The 19,795-nt window shown below is 37.1% G+C and overlaps 2 protein-coding genes across 2 annotated transcripts in view; one reads left to right on the top strand and one right to left on the bottom strand.

Annotated features, from left to right (window-relative positions):
* Window positions 1-1,040: 1,040 nt before the first annotated feature.
* On the top strand, window positions 1,041-7,694 carry nabp2 (nucleic acid binding protein 2). The gene is made up of 6 exons (XM_026932781.3): window positions 1,041-1,777; window positions 2,803-2,941; window positions 3,364-3,435; window positions 5,250-5,325; window positions 5,435-5,492; window positions 5,613-7,694. The coding sequence occupies exons 1-6, from the start codon at window positions 1,699-1,701 to the stop codon at window positions 5,765-5,767; spliced, it is 579 nt and encodes a 192-aa protein (XP_026788582.1). The 5' UTR covers window positions 1,041-1,698; the 3' UTR covers window positions 5,768-7,694.
* A 563-nt stretch (window positions 7,695-8,257) lies between these two features.
* Window positions 8,258-19,795, bottom strand: part of ankrd52b (ankyrin repeat domain 52b) — a 34,939-nt gene continuing 23,401 nt past the window's right edge. Inside the window, exon 28 of the mRNA XM_053227282.1 lies at window positions 8,258-19,097. Coding sequence (XP_053083257.1) covers window positions 18,898-19,097 — 200 coding nt within the window. The 3' untranslated portion in view covers window positions 8,258-18,897. The remainder of the gene's footprint in view (window positions 19,098-19,795) is intronic.

Raw genomic sequence — 19,795 nt, 5'->3', positions numbered from 1 at the left:
GGTGTGGCATGGAAATAATTCTGCCGTTGCTCTTGTCCACGCTGGAATATGCAAAACAAGGAGACTTTCCACAAAGCTGATGTAAAGGTTTTTTCCTAATATTTTTTGACCTTATAAGAACGTGCATCATGACTTTTACATCAAGTAAATAACAAATTCATATAAATATAAATATAAATCAGCCTGTCTGGGGGATCGTGAGTCTGTGGTACACTCGCAGACGTGGACAACCTGCTGAGAAATGATACGTAAGTGAAAGTATCAATAAGACACAAAAAATGTAGTCAAGTAAAAAGTGAAAAAGTTGCTCCTTTTAAATATACTCACGTATTAAAAAGTAAAAAAATAAATGGTTTTAAATTAACGTCATATGTGCATGTAACTTTTATTAGTTTATCTATAACTATTAGAAGATGATTTTTGGTTTAAATTTGCAATATTTAGCAATCGTTAGCTAGAATCTGACTCGCTGCCGAGCCAAGAGTGTTAGATACTGGAATCGATGCTGGTCTAATCTGGCATTAGCAAATATAACCATTAAATATATTAAGTTAAATATAGCAATGAATGTTAACAAATTAGCAAAACTTACCTCAGAATGCTTTTTCAAATAAGTGCTTACTACAGCATATTGAAACGTTTTACTGAGGTAGGGCCAGGGGCGCTCATCCTCAACTTCATCACTGCAGTACGGTGGATTATCCGTATTCAAACACACACGGATATATTAGCTATAGTGCTAACAACACTGTGTAGCATGTGAAGGTCATGTCTAGTGACAAACTGGCTCTTTTCTTGACAGTTTTTTCTACACTGATGAACTTGACTAGATTCTAAACTGAAATGATTGGATGCTAAACTGAACCTTTAGATATGAAGCCTACAGTGATGCTGGAGGAGAGAAGAAGTGACCTTCGAGATTTGTACTTTGACGGTTTGAATAAAAGGAGGACAGTAAAGTGAAGTATAAATACACGAAAAGAATACTGTAGTAGTAAATTTTACTCAAGTGTTGTCCACTCCTATATACGTGTAACGTTGTCACACACACCACCGTGTCAGTGTCACTGCTACACTCAGAATAAACCACCACCTGCATCATATCCTGCATCTTATCTGCTCAGTGATGCTCCTGTGGTGCTTTTTCCACTGATAGATAGGGTAGAAGGGTGCCAATACTTTGTGCAACACAAGTCACTAAATGTACACACAGGAAGTGATCTATATGGTAAATGAATCAGATAAACTCCCAACTTAACAACAAGTTAATATATGCAGCCTATATGCAGTATATAGTGTGTCAAAGCCACTGTTTCATCCCAATACAGTGCTCCTTTGAGAACCGAACCTTATCACGTGACGAACGTAATGGCGTCGCGTACGGATTGCGTCATCGCGTACGGAAGAGGAGCAAAACAAACGTTAACCGTTAGCATCGCTGTGCTACTTAACTCTCTCCGCCGTATTATCACGTTATTACACAAATTATTACAGTCATTAGCTTGGCTTTATCCAGCATCGCCAGGCTAAATAAAACCGTTTATGTTTGGTTTGAATTAGCTAGTTGTGGAGAAGGTAGCCTAGCCTAGCTTAGCCTAGCTTAGCCTAGCCATGGTGTCCATAAGTTTGTGTGTGTGAGAGCCATGTCTGTTTCCACGGTCACGGATTTTAATTAAAATTCTGTTAAAACTCTGAGAAATGACCACAGAGACGTTCGTGAAGGACATTAAACCCGGACTGAAGAATTTAAATGTCATCTTCATCGTCCTGGAGACAGGTTCCTATCAATCACAGCTCATTCACTGTCTATTCAGCATGAAGTGTGTGTTAAATACAAAGAATATTAACATGTTACAGTAGCACCTACAGAGCTTATAATAAATTCATTCATAAATGTATTTTCTGTATAATTGTAGGGGTTATAGAGCTCATAACTGCTGTAAATGTATTTTACATATAATTGTAGGGGTTATACAAATAATTGTAAAATGTATTGTTATAGAGCTTATAACTGCTATAAATATATTTTATATATAATTGTAGGTGTTATAGAGCTTATAATAAATTCATTCATAAATGTATTTGGTATGTATTTTGTTATAGAGCTTATAACTGCTATAAATGTATTTTGCAGCTCATAAATGTGGAATTGCTTAAAGAATTGAGTTTTTATTAGTAAGAGGTTATTATTATTAAGAGGTTTTTGTTATTATTAAATGCATGGCAGTAAGGGATATGAAATACAGTGCTCATTTTAAGTGCACCTCTATCTATCTATCTATCTATCTATCTGTCTGTCTGTCTGTCTATCTATCTATCTATCTATCTATCTGTCTGTCTGTCTGTCTGTCTATCTATCTGTCTGTTTATCTGTCTATCTATATATCTATCTATCTGTTTATCTATCTATCTATATATCTGTCTGTCTATCTGTCTGTCTGTCTATCTATCTGTCTGTTTATCTGTCTATCTATATATCTATCTATCTATCTGTCTGTCTGTCTGTCTATCTATCTATCTATTTATCTGTCTGTCTATCTATCTGTCTGTTTATCTATCTATCTATCTATCTGTCTGTCTGTCTGTCTGTCTATCTATCTATCTATCTATCTATCTATCTGTCTGTCTGTCTATCTATCTATCTATCTATCTATCTATCTGTCTGTCTGTCTGTCTATATATCTATCTATCTATCTATTTATCTGTCTATCTGTCTGTCTATCTATCTGTCTGTTTATCTATCTATCTGTCTGTCTGTCTGTCTGTCTGTCTGTCTATCTATCTATCTATCTGTTTATCTAGGAAGGGTGACCAAAACTAAAGATGGCCACGAGGTGCGCACCTGTAAGGTAGCTGATAAGACGGGGAGCATCAGCATATCAGTGTGGGATGAAGTGGGAGCGCTCATTCAGACCGGAGACATCCTCCGACTGACCAAAGGGTGAGATTTCTCTCCAAACGTCACACTGCACACTGTTGCACATTCGGGAACACAAACCGAGCGCAACCGCGTTGTGGAGCTGCACTGCATTCTGGGATGTTGAGTCCAGCGTTTACTCCGAGATCTTCTCTGCTTCTCCGCTGGATTTCTCACTGATAGCAAGACACTCGACCGTTAACTTCTCACAGGAATGAAGAGAATATAATAATATAAATAATAAATAATATAAATAATAATGAATGAATTAGCAGCAGAATCACTAAACCCCACAGATATTTCAGTGTAAACATGTTTAATGTGTTTCAGACTGGAGCTTGTGTTTAACGCATGCGGAATTCAGCGATCTCTGTTTATCTGCACTGATGAAGCAGCAGTGTGTGTGTGTGTGTGTGTGTGTGTGTGTGTGTGTGTTTTCCTTACAGCTATGCATCTGTTTTTAAAGGCTGTCTCACGCTGTATACAGGAAGAGGAGGAGATCTGCAGAAGATCGGAGAGTAAGACTCGCATGTGATTCGCTAAAGCACTCGGCATTTGATTCGAAGTCTTATTGCATCCAATGTTCTAATATCAGTTTATCGTTTTGGATTTCTGTATAATTATTATCTAATAGCAGGAATGATGGCTCAGATAGAAGCTCACTATGTAAGGAATAAATCATTCCATGTGGTGCTGTTACAGGAAAATAATCAGCGACGGGGAGGAGTGATGAAGCCGAGTCACAGTCACCAAACCTGCAGCTGATTATTTTCCTACAACACCACGTCCCTGAGAGGTTTATTCCTCTTATACTGCAGCAGCTTTCCAAAAATTAACATTTTTTATTAAAGAACATGTCATACTTTTTATCCCATTACAGTTACATTCTCACCAGCCTCTCTATTTTCTCTCTCTTGAACATAATAAGACAAAAAAAAAAACAGCAGCTTGTCATGTTACGGAGAAACCGCAAAGAAGTGTAAACTCCTCCGTGCTGAAGATGTCGGAAATCTTAAAGTTACAGCTTTACCTCTGACACTGGAGACTCCTTCCATCAATGTTACATAAACATCTCCTTACAGAGAACTTCACAGTGTCGACGAGTACACGTTTTTAATCCGTTTATTATTAGCGTCTGCTGTACAAATCCCTGTGAATAAGCCGTTACTATAGTAACGATAACGTATCAGAGTCAAATTTTATTGGTCACATACACAACTGTACGCGATACGACTGTCCCTGACATAAACATAGAGTTTACATAAACCAGAATTTACTTAAATACAGGTAGGAAAGATAAAAAAAATAATATAAAGATATAAAAATATGATATAAGTGACACAAAGATCCGTGACAGAAGCAGAAGGACTGTATAGTGAATAAGGTGCAGATACGTGCGGTGCAGAGCGAGCGCGTTAATGTAAACGTGTGACGCTGTCAGAGCTACAGATTTAATCAACAGCTTGTGACCAATCAGAATCCAGAATTCAACAAATAAAAATGCTAGCATTAGCAGAACAGTGCTGAAGTACGGCAACGTTAACAGGACAAACACTAAACTATGTTTCAGACACACCAGTAGGGGGCGCTGAAGGGACATTTCCCAGACCTGCATGATGAGAGAGAACTAAATCTACATTAATAGGGCCTTTCGCACCACGGGGACCTTTTCATAGTTCCTGAACTAATTGTGGAACTACCCACTTTTTGGCATTTTCGCACCTCCGGAACTGGGTGTGATTTTAGTACCGACTGCCTTTTTCGAGAACCAAATGAGCTCCTACTCCGGAGCAGCGTCTAACCAGCACAACTGGTACTATCCGTGACGTAAGTAGACGCTGATTGGCCAAACACGTACGAAAACGCCGTCACCCGCCATGATTTAAAACGCCGCGTAAACATACTGTAGTGTCAACTTATTTCACAAGTATGGAGAACAGCGATAGATGGACGCGAGACACGACAGAAACACAGCTCCGATCACAGCGTCCTCCATCCTCCGGTTGTTTACGTTGTTCTTCTTTGTTTCCGTTGTTGAACGCCGCGCACAAATGACGTCGCTGTCGACCGGCTTACGTCACTTCCTAGTGCCCGCTGTCGGTGCGAATGCAGCCCTTTAAACGGTACTGGGAAATAGTTCACGCAAAATCGCCCAGTACTTTAGTTCTGTACATTAGTACTGTAAATTTAGTTCTGGAACTAAAGCGGTGCGAAAGGCCCTAATGTGACTGTTTTTGGGGAGTATTGAGTAATAGTTGAGTTATTACTGAGTTATTATTGAGTTATTATTTGAATTCTGTTGTGTAAATTTTTAATGTTTTTATTTTTCCAGGTTTTGCATGGTGTACTCCGAAGTGCCAAACTTCAGCGAGCCGAACCCGGAATATTTGGCTCTGATGAACAAAACAGTACGTGTGATTTTTCCCTTTAATTTCCTCCTACAATTAAACACTGAGTACTGTGTTATAACACTGTTATAGACGGCTGTAGTAACAAAGTGCTAACATTGGATCGTAGGGACTTAATGAGCAAGGAAACAACGCAAACAACAACAACGGTTCCTCGAGTACCGCGGGTGAGTTTCTCTTCTTCTGTCTCTAATCCAAAATGTCTTCAGCTACTGTAGCTGTAAATCATTGGATGAAATCTAATTTCAGAAAAATGTTAATAACAAATAAATGTAAAATTTATTCAGGTAACGATGCGACTAACGGTAACGGAGTGAACTGTCAGAGCTCGGCGAGCGCGCAGCCGAGCGGCCGGGCGAACGTCGGGAACGCCAACAGAAGCTCCGCCTCCGGAAGCGCAGTGAGTAACGGGAAAGAGACACGACGTTCCGCTAAAAGATGATCCGAGCTGCGAGGGTGTCCGAGCGGGATCCGATTCTCTGTATGAGTCAAGAACGAATCGATTCACGAGTCGATTCTTCTGAATAATTCTACAGCATGTGTCTGTGACGTGGATGTGTCCTGAACAGCGTAATATATTTATCTGTGTCCGCTAAAAGACGCTTTTTATTTCTTTTATTTGTTTTTTTTTTTTTTTGTCCTACACAAGATGGCCGACTGGACCTGGTGAACATGATGATCATTTTGAGCCTTAAATGATTTGATTCAATTTCAAACTCGTACTGATATCTCTAACCGTAAATCTCTGTATTAGGGCTGTAGACGCTACTCACACACTCACACACTCATTTTCCTTCTTATAAACACTTTTAAAATTTATATATATACATATATATATATTTTTTTTAATTTATAGAACATCCCACTCTTAATTGTTTTTTTTTTTTGCAAATAAAAAAATTATTTTGCTTAATTTAAACACATGTTGGCAAAAATATTTTTAACAGAATTAGACTTTTTGTTTTTTTTATTTAATACAACATCCAACTTTTCTTAATATAATGCTTCTTTTTATTTTATTTTATTTTTATTTTTTATTTTTTTGCAAATACAGAAATGTTTTTCCTTCATTTTAACACTTACACACACTAAACATATAACGATCATCCAGTTTTCTTTCATATGATAAATCTTTTTTTTTTTCGTCTTTTTGCAAATAAATTTTTTCCTTATTTTTAACACTTTTTTCAAATAGACGCAACAGAATTAGAGGTATTTTAATTAACAAAACATCTGATTTTTCTTAATATAATGCATCGTTTTATTTTTTTGCAAATAAAATAATTAATGTTCTTCATTTTTAACGCTTATATATATTTTAAGTGTTAAAAATAAAGATTAATTATTTTGTTTCATTAGTATACTAACTAGAATGAATTAGAGGCATTTTTAATTAATAAAATATCCGATATTATTTAATATAATGCATCATTTTAGGTTTGTTTTGTTTTGTTTTTTGCAACAAAAAAAGATTTACTTTATTTTAACACTTTTTTTAATATATGTAACAGCATTAAAGTACGATATATTTTTTAGTTTTAATTATTAAAGCATTGAATGAATAAAATGTCTAGTTCTTATGAAGTAAGTCAACGCTCTCTTAGTGTCTTCATTACTCTAACATTGTTTTAACGAATCAGCTGATTAATCAGCGACTAACACTTCAACACTTACACACTTAAACACTTAAAGCGATGAAATTAAACGTTTACACGGATACACTTACGCCTTTTTTTTTTTCGGGGGGTGTTTACTTTACATTCCTGGTGGTTCTGACGTCATCATCTGCGTAAAACTGTAAAATAACTGATTTAAGAGAACATTATTCTCTCGCCTTGTTCATATTACACATAACCATGGAAATATTTTTTTTTATTATTTTATAGTGAAATATTTTACAGTGAAGCGATGTTAACACTGTTATAAAGGAAAAGAGAATTTTATGTTTCAGTCTGTTCTTGATTTAATGACAAATTCATTTTAATCCAGTCTGTAACTCGCTTAACTTTTTTTAAAAATATAATATTGTGGTGTTTTTGTTTTTGTTTTTTTTACGCTTCTGCCTTCCTCATGCACAGGGTTGCCAGATTGGATCAGCTCAAACTGAATCATAACTTCAAACAGAAATATTTGTAATATTCACCATTCTAATGTATGATATAAAGCAGTATATAAAATAGAAAAATAATTCTAATTTTGAGATGTTATTAAATAAATAGTGAATCGGTCTGATCTGGCAACGCTGATCATAAAAAAAAGTTTTTTGTGTTCCCTGTGTTTTCTGTTCACGTTAAAAATGTCAAAGCAGCGTCCTGAGAACTGCATGAAATGTTCATGCTGAATAAAATAATATGAAAATATATTTTTAACATTTTGTGAACCTTGTGTGTTGTTTAAATGGAAATAATCTGTGTGAAATTATGACGTCATACAAACAAAAATTCTTAAATCCTGGGGTCATGGAGTAAAACCTAAAGCTAAGTAGACGAATTATAATTTTTGACAGAAAGTTGTCGCTTAAAATGGAATAATTTTTTTATATTGAATATTAATTTGTCTAACATTAAACTTCCAGAGCAACATCTGACACTTTTACCCTCTTTGTGAATTTATAGTATATAAATTTAGATTTGATGAATATGCAAATTGTAAAAGCACACTCCGCCCCCTTACACGACGTTGCATGACGTGTATTTGCATCCTGGGACGTGATTGGCTCTTATATTTTGTGATGCAATAACACTCTCCTGTCACATGATCAGTGCATTCACTGGAACAGATTAAATATAATATATTAAATATAATATTAAAAAATTGTATAGAATATTTCCCAGAAGAGAGAATGAATTCTATCCTCACCGCGCTGATCACACAGTTACAAATCGAAATGTATAATTATGGTGATCAGAATAAACCACGAGGACACGAGGTGTAAATTAAGCACCAGCTCTTTATTTAAATCAATTCCAAGCCACAGAACAAAACTCATCGTCTGCGTCACACGGTATAAAACAAAACAAACATTAACGCTGCGGTTAAAAAAATGAAGCCTGCAGGTTAATAACAGGGTTATTTCATTTATTTCACACTTTCCAAACACGTCTTACTTCCTGCGATCGGCACACGACACGAATCAATCCGAGTTTAATGACAAAAATGAGCTGAAGGATTGAAGTGTGTGTGTGTGTGTGTGTGTGTGTGTGTGTAAGGCTGATGTCTAAAATTAAAGCTTCCATTAAAAAGGTTTTTTCCAACTGAATAAACGAGACGTCACCAGAAGCTGAAGTCTGTTTTTACAGAGTGGTTGAGTGTGAAGTGAGTCAGTGTGCTTAGTGTTCAGTGTGTCTGAACAGAACCCTGGTGTGTTCTCCTCCTCGGTGCGGTTCTTTAATCGGGTCACAAGAAGAAAATACACAAGAAGTCGTTTTTATTGCCTTAAACTAATTCTTCAAGTAAAGCGGGACACAAAACGTCCATGGAGGTAAACATGGGATTCTTCCCAAAATAACGTAATAATCCAGTCCTGACAGATTAACCTTCAGAAATCAAGTATTTAAGGGACACGTTTTCGTTTGTAAACTTTTTCCGCTTCATTAAAGCCGTATGTGCATCCGATTTGTATTTTTCTTTTCAGGCTGTAGACTATATATTTAAAAATAAACAGGGGAGCTGTGTTTCTTCCTCTCTTTGAAATAATGTTTCTGACATAAAATACTCAGGAAACTGAAATAAATAATCATTAAAAAAACAAAACTGACCGTTCTATATTCACATGCTTATGTTTTTTATCAAAAACGCAGAGAAGATTTTCAGACCGGATTAAATAAATGAATAATACACGATGCACTGTATCCTGATGCCTGTGGCACAATGTCTTTACATACTTAATTTTTTTTAACTTTATTTCAGTAATTAGTTAATTAATGACGCCAAGCTGTTGAACGCTGGATGAATTTCCACCAGACGCTCTGTGATTGGTGGAGCCTTTTGAAATTGATGCACCAATCAGAAACAGAGCTCAGTAAAGCCCCGCCTCCAGCTCCATGGATAAAAACGGCGGTTTAAATATTAACACGTAGAAACACGCAGAGCGAGTTACGCCCTCTGAGATGTTGCCATAGCAACAATCATATATGGGTTTCCTGTTGTTGGGAATAGATATGAAATGTTAGCTAAATTCACTTAAAATTACACAAACCGCGTTAAAGGATCCAGCAGCCGTCTGATATTTTCTGTTATCGGACGTTAACTAATTATCGAGACACGCCTACGTTAGATATTCCGCTCTTACGCTGGGAATAATTAATAATAAAGAGAGGAAAATCCTGAGCTTGACTTTTAAACGTCCCACCGTGCAGAGAGGAAGAAAACAAACCGAACAGAAACACACAGCTCAGCGGCGAGACGTGTTTTATTAATCACGTAACTCCGTTTCCTGTTCTAGTGCAAATTTCAGCCAGTTAAGCGTGGCACTTTTTCACTTCCGCTTCACCTCAGACGTTTCTGTTTCTGACGTCCAGACATCTACAAATCCACCCACAAATCTGCCCACCTACTGCTTCTTCATCCATCACTACACCTCTGCTGTTTTTTTGCTTTATTTTGTTTGGTTTTTTTGGCAACTCGTTAAAGGCAGTGCAAAGTCATGTGTACGTCATACAACCACATCTACAGACTACACTATACTGCGCCTGTGTGTGTGTGTGTGTGTGTGTGTGTGTGTGTGTGTGTGTGGAGCTCTGAAACTACTGTTATTTATTCACACACACTCAGAATTATAAACACATGGTTAAGATCTGTCTCCTCTCTGACCTCTTCGAATGATTCAACACACACACGTACTGATATATTAAAGATACAAAGAAAAAAAAGTGCACATGAATAAATAAATAACTGCTTTTGGAATCAGAGAGAAGATTATTTTCATTTATGCTGCTTTTGTTTTCAGAAAAGCAGCTCTTTTTGTGCTCCTCACACTTCCCTCTAAACTGCGACCTGATTGGTCAGGACTTCAAACGCTGGAAGTCACTCAGCGCTTTTCTGACAAGTTCATTTTTTTTAAACTTTGGAAGAAAAAAACATTAAAAAAAAGACAGCTAAACTTTTTAAAAAGTCACTTCCTGTAGGATTGTAGTATTCCCATCATTATATGTTTCTCAGCTTTGTAAAATTTGTCTGTTTTCATCACTGCTGTTGGACTCCAACAATATGCTGCTTATGAACTCTAAAGAATTACACCAGAACCTGACTTTATTGTTTATTAGATAAAATTAGACAATTTTCAAATGAGTAATTTTTTTTTCTCTCTTTAAAATGGGAATCAGGATGAGTGAGCGAGCACAGGAGCTTTCAGAAGAACGACAGACGTGTGCGAATCTTCTCTTTTTTTAATATCGTGAAATAATAACTTGTATCATTGGGTGGAAAAAACAACTTCAGTAACTCGCTGGTGAACAGAATGATCTGATTTCCTTGTTTGAGAATCTCAGATTTGACTAAAATTTAAAAAAAAAAAACTTTCTTTATGCCGAATACCCAGATGACTTCCTGCCAAATCAAATACAGAAGAATTGAGATCGTGATTATCGTGATTAGAGAATATCGTGATTATCAGCACGTAGCTGTGTGTGTGAACTTGGAAACATAAAATATCAAACAGTAATAAATATCTCTGACAGTTTAATGTCGCTACGTGATTTACTCAGACGTCGATCATATAAAAGGCTTGATCCCGAGTTCCACTTGTAGGCGAATCGTTTCGGCCACGAAGCATGCGACGTTTATTTTAATCTCTTCTCTGTGTTCATACTAACGAGCAACAAACCCACAAATAACTGTTTGTTTCTTTAAAAAGTGCACCAGAATAAATAAACGGGAGACAAATCAAATCAACATTCTCATTTTCAAACGATTTGCTGGAGTAAATGTTGGGGGGCGGGACGATACGATGATACGATATCGATATTGTGATATAATAACAGCATGATACACTTGACTAAGTATCGTCATTATCATCGTCAGGTGTCGGCGATTTTATAAATATTTGGTTATTTACTGTAAAAAGTAACTGGACATTAAAAACTTTCATTTCATGAAATATTTAAATTTATAAAAATTAGCAAAACATCCGCAAAATTCTATATTGCGATATACACTGGGTATCGTGAATCTGTCCTTAGGTATCGTGGTGTAATATTTTGAACCATTTCACCCACCTTTAGTCCTCAGTTTACCAACGTTCAGCATAGGTGTTAATTAAAAAATGCTCAAAATACGCCTTAAAATTATCTCGCTAATTCTGGATAATTATACAAAGTCAGTGTAAAAAAAATAATAATTTAGCTTAAAGCAACAGAAACAAAAAACTAAAATAAAATACATTTAAAAAACATGACAGTGATATTTATAGGCGATACAGCAGCTTTTAAGTGTTTTTAACTATTTTTAATCAGAAGCTCAAAAAGCCGGCCAGGCCACGCCCACTCGTTTCGTCCTGGCGTGAACGCAGCGTGAATCTGCGGTCCTGTGCCATTTTAGCGTTCTGCAGAGCATCGATGCATTAGCTACAATAAAAGTACTGATTATTTTTCCTTCATGAGCGTGGTATAATAAGTTGAGGTATAATGAGCTGAATATAAAGCAGTAAAAATAGTGCAGTAGTGTGTAGTGTAGTAAGTAGTGCACTATTAAAACACGCCAAAAAATAAAGCATAGAAGGGCTGAATGCTTTTTATGTGTAGCTATAGGTAGCTGGGAAAGGGGCGGAGCCAGCAGATGGTGCTGTAGTTTTACACAAATATGAAAAAAATTAAACCCGTTTCTTCTTCCTATAAATGCTCGCTTAGGGCTCCGGGACCACCAAGGGGGCGCCATAATGTAAAAAAATTTATATGCAAATTAAAAAAAAGCACACTTGACTATCATTTAGCGAAGAGGTTTACGTATCACGCAGTCACAGGGCGCCCCCTTGTGGTGTGAAAAGAATAGAAACTTCAATTTATGTAGCTAAATTAGTTAACTCGTGTCAGAGGATCAGGAAGACGCAGCGATCATGAAGCGTTCCTATGTTTCCGGGCGGAAAAACGCAAACGACAAAAAGCAGACGAGGACAAACAGATGAAAAAAGGTAAGAAAGATAAGCAACGTAATGCTTAAAAAATGAATTGGATTTGTTGGCTTTCTTGTAATTGAATTGGGAAAAGTTACTGGCTAACTGTCTAGCTAGCTAGTAGCTACAGATAGCTAGGGTCTAGTATCTTGTTCAGCTGATGTTTCACTGTTTACTAAAATGTGCTTTCCTTCTATTCTGAATCCAAAAAATGAATTTTTCTGTTTAGTGCAAAACTTCAGAGTTTGATTTCAGACTCCGACGTGTAGTGTGTAGTGTGTAGTGTGTAGAACACAGTGTGTGTATTTGAAACACAACTAAAGAAAATAAAATAAAAGGAAAGGAAAGATGGCATCGTTTTTTGAGAAGCCCTTGAGTATATAAATGAGTGTAGTATGTTGTAGGAGCATTCAGTCGTACTGTAATGAGAGGAAAAACACCAAAGAGCGCACAAACACACACTCGAATATGCAAATGCATCCTTATAACGTTTATCTTAAAAGCCCTTTAAATACCGATTGTCGAAGATTAAATTATAATACCTAATTTAAAGTAAAAAATATGGAACGACTAAATAATTTAAGGCTTGATCTAAAGAACGCTTGTTGACTAATAATTAAAAAAAAAAAACATGTTTAAATGAATACGGTTCTCGTGCTTGTTTAAAATTTGGAGGAAAATTTTAATCATAACACGTCATTAAATTTCTTTAGAGTCTTTAGCTGAGTGAAATATTCCGTAGTGATGTTTAGTGGAAAATCATCCGTCCTTATTGCACAAAACCACTCTCAGAGTCTCTGAGCTGTTGGGAATTCATCGTTCACACACTTACTTGAGACTCCGGATGTTAACGTATATGTCTGTGTACACATATACACAATAACTAACACACACACACACACACACACACACACACAGAGAGAGACTGGCTTTGCTACCTTTATGAGGTATTTATATAAATATGTGTGTTATTGCACATAGCTTAATATAAATAATAGTATTCCTAACCCTAATCGAACAGGAGTAATGAGACGTCCCAGGAATTACGGGGAGTAAAAAAAAAACGCAACACAAAAAAAAATGTAAACACAGTACATTTTCAGTATAATATTTTCACAACTCACTTGTATAATGTCCCTTGTTGAAACTGTTAAGCGTTTGCACACACACAGACAGTCTGCACTGCTGTTTAATCAAAACTTTTCGTCCTTTGTTCTCTTTCGAAACATTTTCGAACATAATTTCAGTGTCATCACTATTGTTGTTGTTGTTCTTCGACAGTGTCACAAGCCTAATGGCCACGGTGTCATCCCTAATAAACACATTTAAATGACGTTAGCTATATACTTGTCTAATGTTAGCTAAGTCCAGCGCACTGATGGATAGATTTTATTTCACGTCGATGAACTCAAAACATTCTCCATCTAACGGGACAGAAAGCGGCGACGACGCATCCGTGCAACTTTCAAGTGGAAAAATCGAGTCGAGGAACAATACAAATGTGAGATGAGGGAAAGGGGGCGGGGCTTCCACGAGGGTGTTAGAACAACTACAGAATGGTCAATCATTCCAGATTCACATCAATTGGCTAAATGTCATTTTTTTAAATTGTCGTTTTTAATGTTATAATTCGGCGCTTCTACGCACGAAGGTCAGGAAATACCAATTATTGTGGCACCAAACGTTCTCTATTATAGAACAACTGAGTGTGTGTAATTGTGTTACGGTTATCAGATTATTTTAATTATTTATTTTAATTGTTTTATGTACAGTACTGTGCAAAAGTCTTAGGCACATGCAAAGCAACGCTGTAGAGCTTCAAAAATAATGAAATTAAATGTTTCTACATTAAAAAATACTATAAAAAGTCAATATTTGATGTGACGATCCTTCACTTTAAGACTCGCTTCTTATTTCTGCAGCGAAACCCAGCAGCCTTCATTCTGTTTTTATCTGAAAAGTGTCTCTTATGGAATCTGCTGCTTTCTTTACTGACATACAAACATTTTTCTGTAACATTTCATTCTGAGCTGGAAAACTAATGTTTGGAATCTAAAATGTTTTTGTGCTGAATCAATAATGTAGAAGTCAGAAAATAAACATCTATAACAAAGTTTGTACTAAAAATATAGGGTGCCAAGACTTTTGCACAGAGCTGTACATGCACTTCATTATATGTTTTGTCAACTTCAGCTTTGTTCAACAGGCTTCTCAGAATTTTTAACTCCTTATGAGTAAGAGTGACAATGTTCAGGCCTTAAAGCGCATCAACGGAGTTGTAATGGATCCAAATCCAATGTCTTCAGAAGGTAAATGACAGGCAGTGATATTGTGATAACTATCCAATACAATATTATTACAAGATTGTATAACTTTGTGGAAAAAAACAAGCTGGTAAACAGAATTGTTGGACTTCCTTGTTTAAGAAATGCTTCACGCTGCCTACCCAGGTGACTTCCTGCCAAATAAAATATACAAAAGTATGTGTGTGAATTTAACAAAAATGAAATAAGCCACAAGCTTCGTTCATGCCGAAGTCTCTGCACATGGTTTAAGTCTTGCAGTAACTCATCGTATTTGAGATACATTAATAAAGAAATCTTGGGGTTTTTTTTTGTTTGTTTGATACACACACAGTAACAGGAGCTCAGGACCAAACCAGGGACACAGGAGCTGTGAGAAGATGCCCGCACTACCCACTACACCATCATGCTGCTGCAGTGTTGTTATATATATATATATATATATTTAAAAATATTTTCAGGTGTAGCTCAGCAGCAACCTGGGAGTGTTTCCTAAAGCGAGTGTGAAACCTGTAACATCACACCACAGATGTTGAAGGTTCCAGCAGAGCCTGTCTGCTCTGGTGGTTCAGTGGGCAGGTTGGTGTGTTTGTGTGTGCTGTGTGTGAGGGTCATGGTTCAAACCTTGGCCCAGGCGGTGTTTTCTTTCTAAACACACGTCATTGCGTGTAAGCGGTGTAAAGCGAAAGACAAACCCCCCAAAAAAAAGGGCCGTTGTGTGAAGGCACCAGTGGCTCAGGGGTCTGGAGGTGAGGGCTGAGCGTCACTGCAGGGTGTAAAGGCTCGAGCTCGAGACTGCCTGCAGGTGAGCCTGAGGTGCTGGAACCAGGTGGGGCAATAAATCCAGCAGTGAGAAGGAAAGAGAGAGAAAGTCTGGATGCTCCCACCTGGGGCTCTGGGGGAGGTGAAAGGAGGGGTTATGCTACTCTGGACCATATAACAATAATAATTTTATACTTTCATTTGTTAATTAACTATCACTACTATCTCATTTACTAATATTATACTATGTTACACTATTAGTTTTTACTACACTAATTAAAATTTAATTTTACCCCAGAGTTCCTTCATGCAGGCTCAAGGCCTTGCTTTTCGCCCCACCGGAGCCTTGAACCCCAAGAGTCAATACCACACACTTACATACACACACTCTTACTAACACACTAAGCTGCTGCTGGCTCAAGTGTTTGTATATTTTGTATATTTAGCATTGCTAAATTGTCAAAAGGCAGAGAAGAAGAGAGCCAAGGCAGGATTTGAACCTGCAACCTCACCAATGGGAGGCAAGCGCTTTCCCATAAAGCCACATGGGGACTGCAGTGTGTTTTTACAGAGTTTATCCTGAACCTGCTTCCAGTAGTTCGTGTTATGGCTCATACAGGGGTTCTCTGCTGCATTGGCGAAAGGAGGGGTTATGCTACTCTGGACCATACAACAATAGTCATTTTATAATCTATTACTTTCTTTTTTTTTAATTAACTATCACTACTATATTTCATTTTATTTACTATTATTATACTACATTACACTATTGCTAGTTTTTACTACACTAAATGAAAATTAATCCAGATCTGTAAAAGCTCTGCGGTTCTTCATGCAGGATTTGTACCACCACCTGGGCCTCAAACCCCAAGCATCAACAACACACACACACACACACACACACACACACACACACACACACACACACACACACACACACACACACACAGGGCTGCTGGTGCTGACATGGCTAAGGCTTTCGTTTTGTATATTTATCATTGCTAAACAGTCAAAAACCAGAGACCCAAGGCAGGATTTGAACCTGCAACCTCCCTGATCATAGGGAAGAGTTTTCCCACAAAGCCTCATTAGGGCTACTGCTTTTTTACAGAGTTTATCCTGAGCCTCCTTCCAGCATTAGTGGCTGAGTGAATAGATAAGCGAGTGAGTGTGAGTGTGTGTGTGTGTGTAACAGTCACCGGTCAAGGCTTGTTGCAGTTGATGCTTAAAGACTAAAAGGCAGGACTTTATAAACACACATCATTGCGGTGGTGTTTAAGCAGAAAATAAATACCTTTGAGTAAGCTCATTCCTCTGAAGATCGCAGAAGAGTTATCTTTTATGCCGTTTGCGTGGAGTCAGACATGCGCTCGGGCTTCTGTGGTCAAACTCTGTTTTTTTTTTTTTTACCTTCTCTTTACTAATGTTGGTAACACTTCTGTTACAGAACTACAGCACACACACTTCATTAATTTCACGATTTTTCTTGTTTTTATAAACACTTGACTGCTGCCGTGTGCAAACGTTTTCTCTGTGCAAATATTCCAGTTTTTCTGATCCAATATTCAGAAAAGCTGTTCAGAAATACGAGGTAATGTGTAATCACTTGGACGATTATTGCTCATAAACAAACAAACAAAATTAAAACAAAACAAAAAAACAGAAATCAACGAAGGCAGCGTAATTATAGCAGCGATCCTGAAACACAAAAATCACTTAGTGTCTCGTATTAGCAAGTCACGAGTGACGGAAAACCTTCACACCAGGGCTGGCCCGAATAATCTAACACTCGAGTATTCGCTCGTTACGTTTTTACGGTATTAGTTTCTCTAGCCTTAATTAGAAGTATAACTACTGCTCAAAGACGTCAGACGTCAATACGAGTGTGTTGATATGTATCCCTGAATCTCAGTTAATCTAATACAAACAAAAATGACAAATAAAATATGTTTTAAACCAAATCAAATGTATTATTGCTTTAAAAAGCCGTAGGACGGAAAACACGACATGGGGGAGAGAAAAACTTATCGGAAAAACTGTCACTGTTGCACAGCTACTGAAATGTACGACTCTCATACCGTAGGATATTTTAAAGTTTGCTGAAAGTAAACAGATGTTTATTGATATGTTTTTAGTTAAACAACACTTTACACATCGCACCATCGCACCATCGGACCATCGGACGCACTTGTTATTTGTTTAGGCTCATGTTATTGATCTGGTTTGTGCAATAATAAAAAGAAATTATAATAAATATCTCTTGGTGTGATTTCATTTAATTTGTGCTATCACATATACTGTATATACACTATTAATACGTCATATACGCCCCCTACTGGATATATTTTGAACTGCAGTAACAAACGTAATCATAAAAATGGTGTTCGGGCCAGCCCTACTTCACAAACACTCCCGGTATCTCCTGGAGGAAAAAAAAAGTGCAAACCATGGCATTAATAAGTAAATAAATAAAGAATGAGGCCATTTGAACCTGATGAACAGTTGAGTGTGAGTGTGTGTGAGTAAGTGTGTGTGTGTGCGTTGATGTTTTCCTCTCATTTCATTAGGAAAATTGCAGGAGATTAACATTTAAATTAATTAAAAAGGTTAAAAAAGAGTGTAAGGGACAGTAAGGACACACTCGTTATTAGCAGAGGCACTGGACATCGCTAAAACGTCTGGAGATATTCAGGAAATAAAAAAAAAAACAATTAAACAGTCATTAACCTTCTGAAGTCGCAGCTATCAGCATCTCAATCAGACGTCAAACGGAACAAGTTTTCCTGGAGAAAATGTGACTTCAGTGGGAATTTTCTTCCGTTACCAGTTTGTTTTTGTTTTTTTAACAAGTTTGCTTTATGTCAAGCTTATCAAAACATCTAAATATGCAAATCTCGGATGCATGAGCCAATAGAAAACAAGAGGGCGGAGCTATGGTCTCTCTAATTGTTCGCTAGTCCTCACACCAGACTTTTGCCTTGCTATGTTTTTTAATTGCTTAATTTTTTTTAGATGAAAGTCTGATGTGATGCAGGTGACGTAACGGAGAGACTCACAGCTAGTGCTACAGCTAGTGATGGCTGCGACTTCAGAATTGTTGTGTTTGTAGAAATGTGTAGACAACTCTCATTCTTCCATCTCAGGTAAAAAAAAAAAAAAAAGACAGGTGTATGTATCACAGTTTCTTGCATCCATCCATCCCATAAAAAAAAAAAAAAAAAAAGATTAAATTAAATGTGCCGAGGTGAAAAGGAGTGAATATTTGCATATGCGCAGGTCTGTTAACTGAAATTTACCCCCCCACACACACACACAGTGGTACATTCCTGGCTTTCTAACATGGCTGTAGGTTATAGAGGCTGTGGTTATACAGGTGTGAGAAAGGTGTGTGTGTGTGTCTCAGCTGTCGAGCCCTACGGTGCCGTGGCGCTCCTTGGCGTAGCCGTTTGGTAAAGGATGATGGTTGGCAGCGATGCTGCAGTGCTTTAACACGCTGATGCCGGCGTCTTTAAGAGGAAAAGGCTTCATGGTGGAGAGGATCAGCGCCAGACACTCGGCCACGTCTTTGTTCGGAGCGCACGCCAACGCCGGGGTGCGACCTGACGCAGTTACACAATACATTAATCAGACAAAAAAAAAAGTGTGTTACTGTAAGTGTGACTGTTACAAAGCGCTAACACTGGAGACTCCTTCCATAAATGTTAAATAAACGTCTCGGCACAAAAAAAACTCACCATATCAAGTCTAGACTTAAGACACATTTTTATTCTCTTGCTTTTCCGGGCTGTTAACTTACTGTGTAGTGTTGTCGTTGTTGTGGATATTACTGTTTTATTATTATTATTATTGTTTTTATTCTATTTTAGAATTTGTTGTATTGGTTTTGTTCAGCACTTTGGTCAGTGTAATGCTGAATTTAAATGTGCTTTATAAATAAAACTTACTTACTTACTTACTTACTTACTTTACTATATCATTTTCAATACCGTTTTTTTATTATTAGCAGATTGAGCTGTTACTATAGAAACTATTAAAACAAGTGCATTAATATAAACCTGTGAATTAAGCACCACCTTCTGACCAATCAGAATCCAGAATTCAACAGTGCTGATGCAAATACAGCTGTTTATTAAGTTTATTTTATTTGTAGATATATTTGAGGGAGACTCTCGTATGCTTCACAGCACAACTGAGACGTTTCTGCGGTTTTTTTCGGGTTAAAATCAGCCTGGTGAGAACAGCTAGAGGCGATCTACGGCCATCTTCTCATGAGAGAAAATGATTTTGTTCTTGAGTT

The sequence above is a fragment of the Pangasianodon hypophthalmus genome, chromosome 20, assembly GCF_027358585.1.
Source record: "Pangasianodon hypophthalmus isolate fPanHyp1 chromosome 20, fPanHyp1.pri, whole genome shotgun sequence".
NCBI lineage: Eukaryota > Metazoa > Chordata > Actinopteri > Siluriformes > Pangasiidae > Pangasianodon > Pangasianodon hypophthalmus.
Note: the sequence above shows the minus strand (reverse complement) of the source record. Positions and strands in the feature narration are given on the sequence as shown.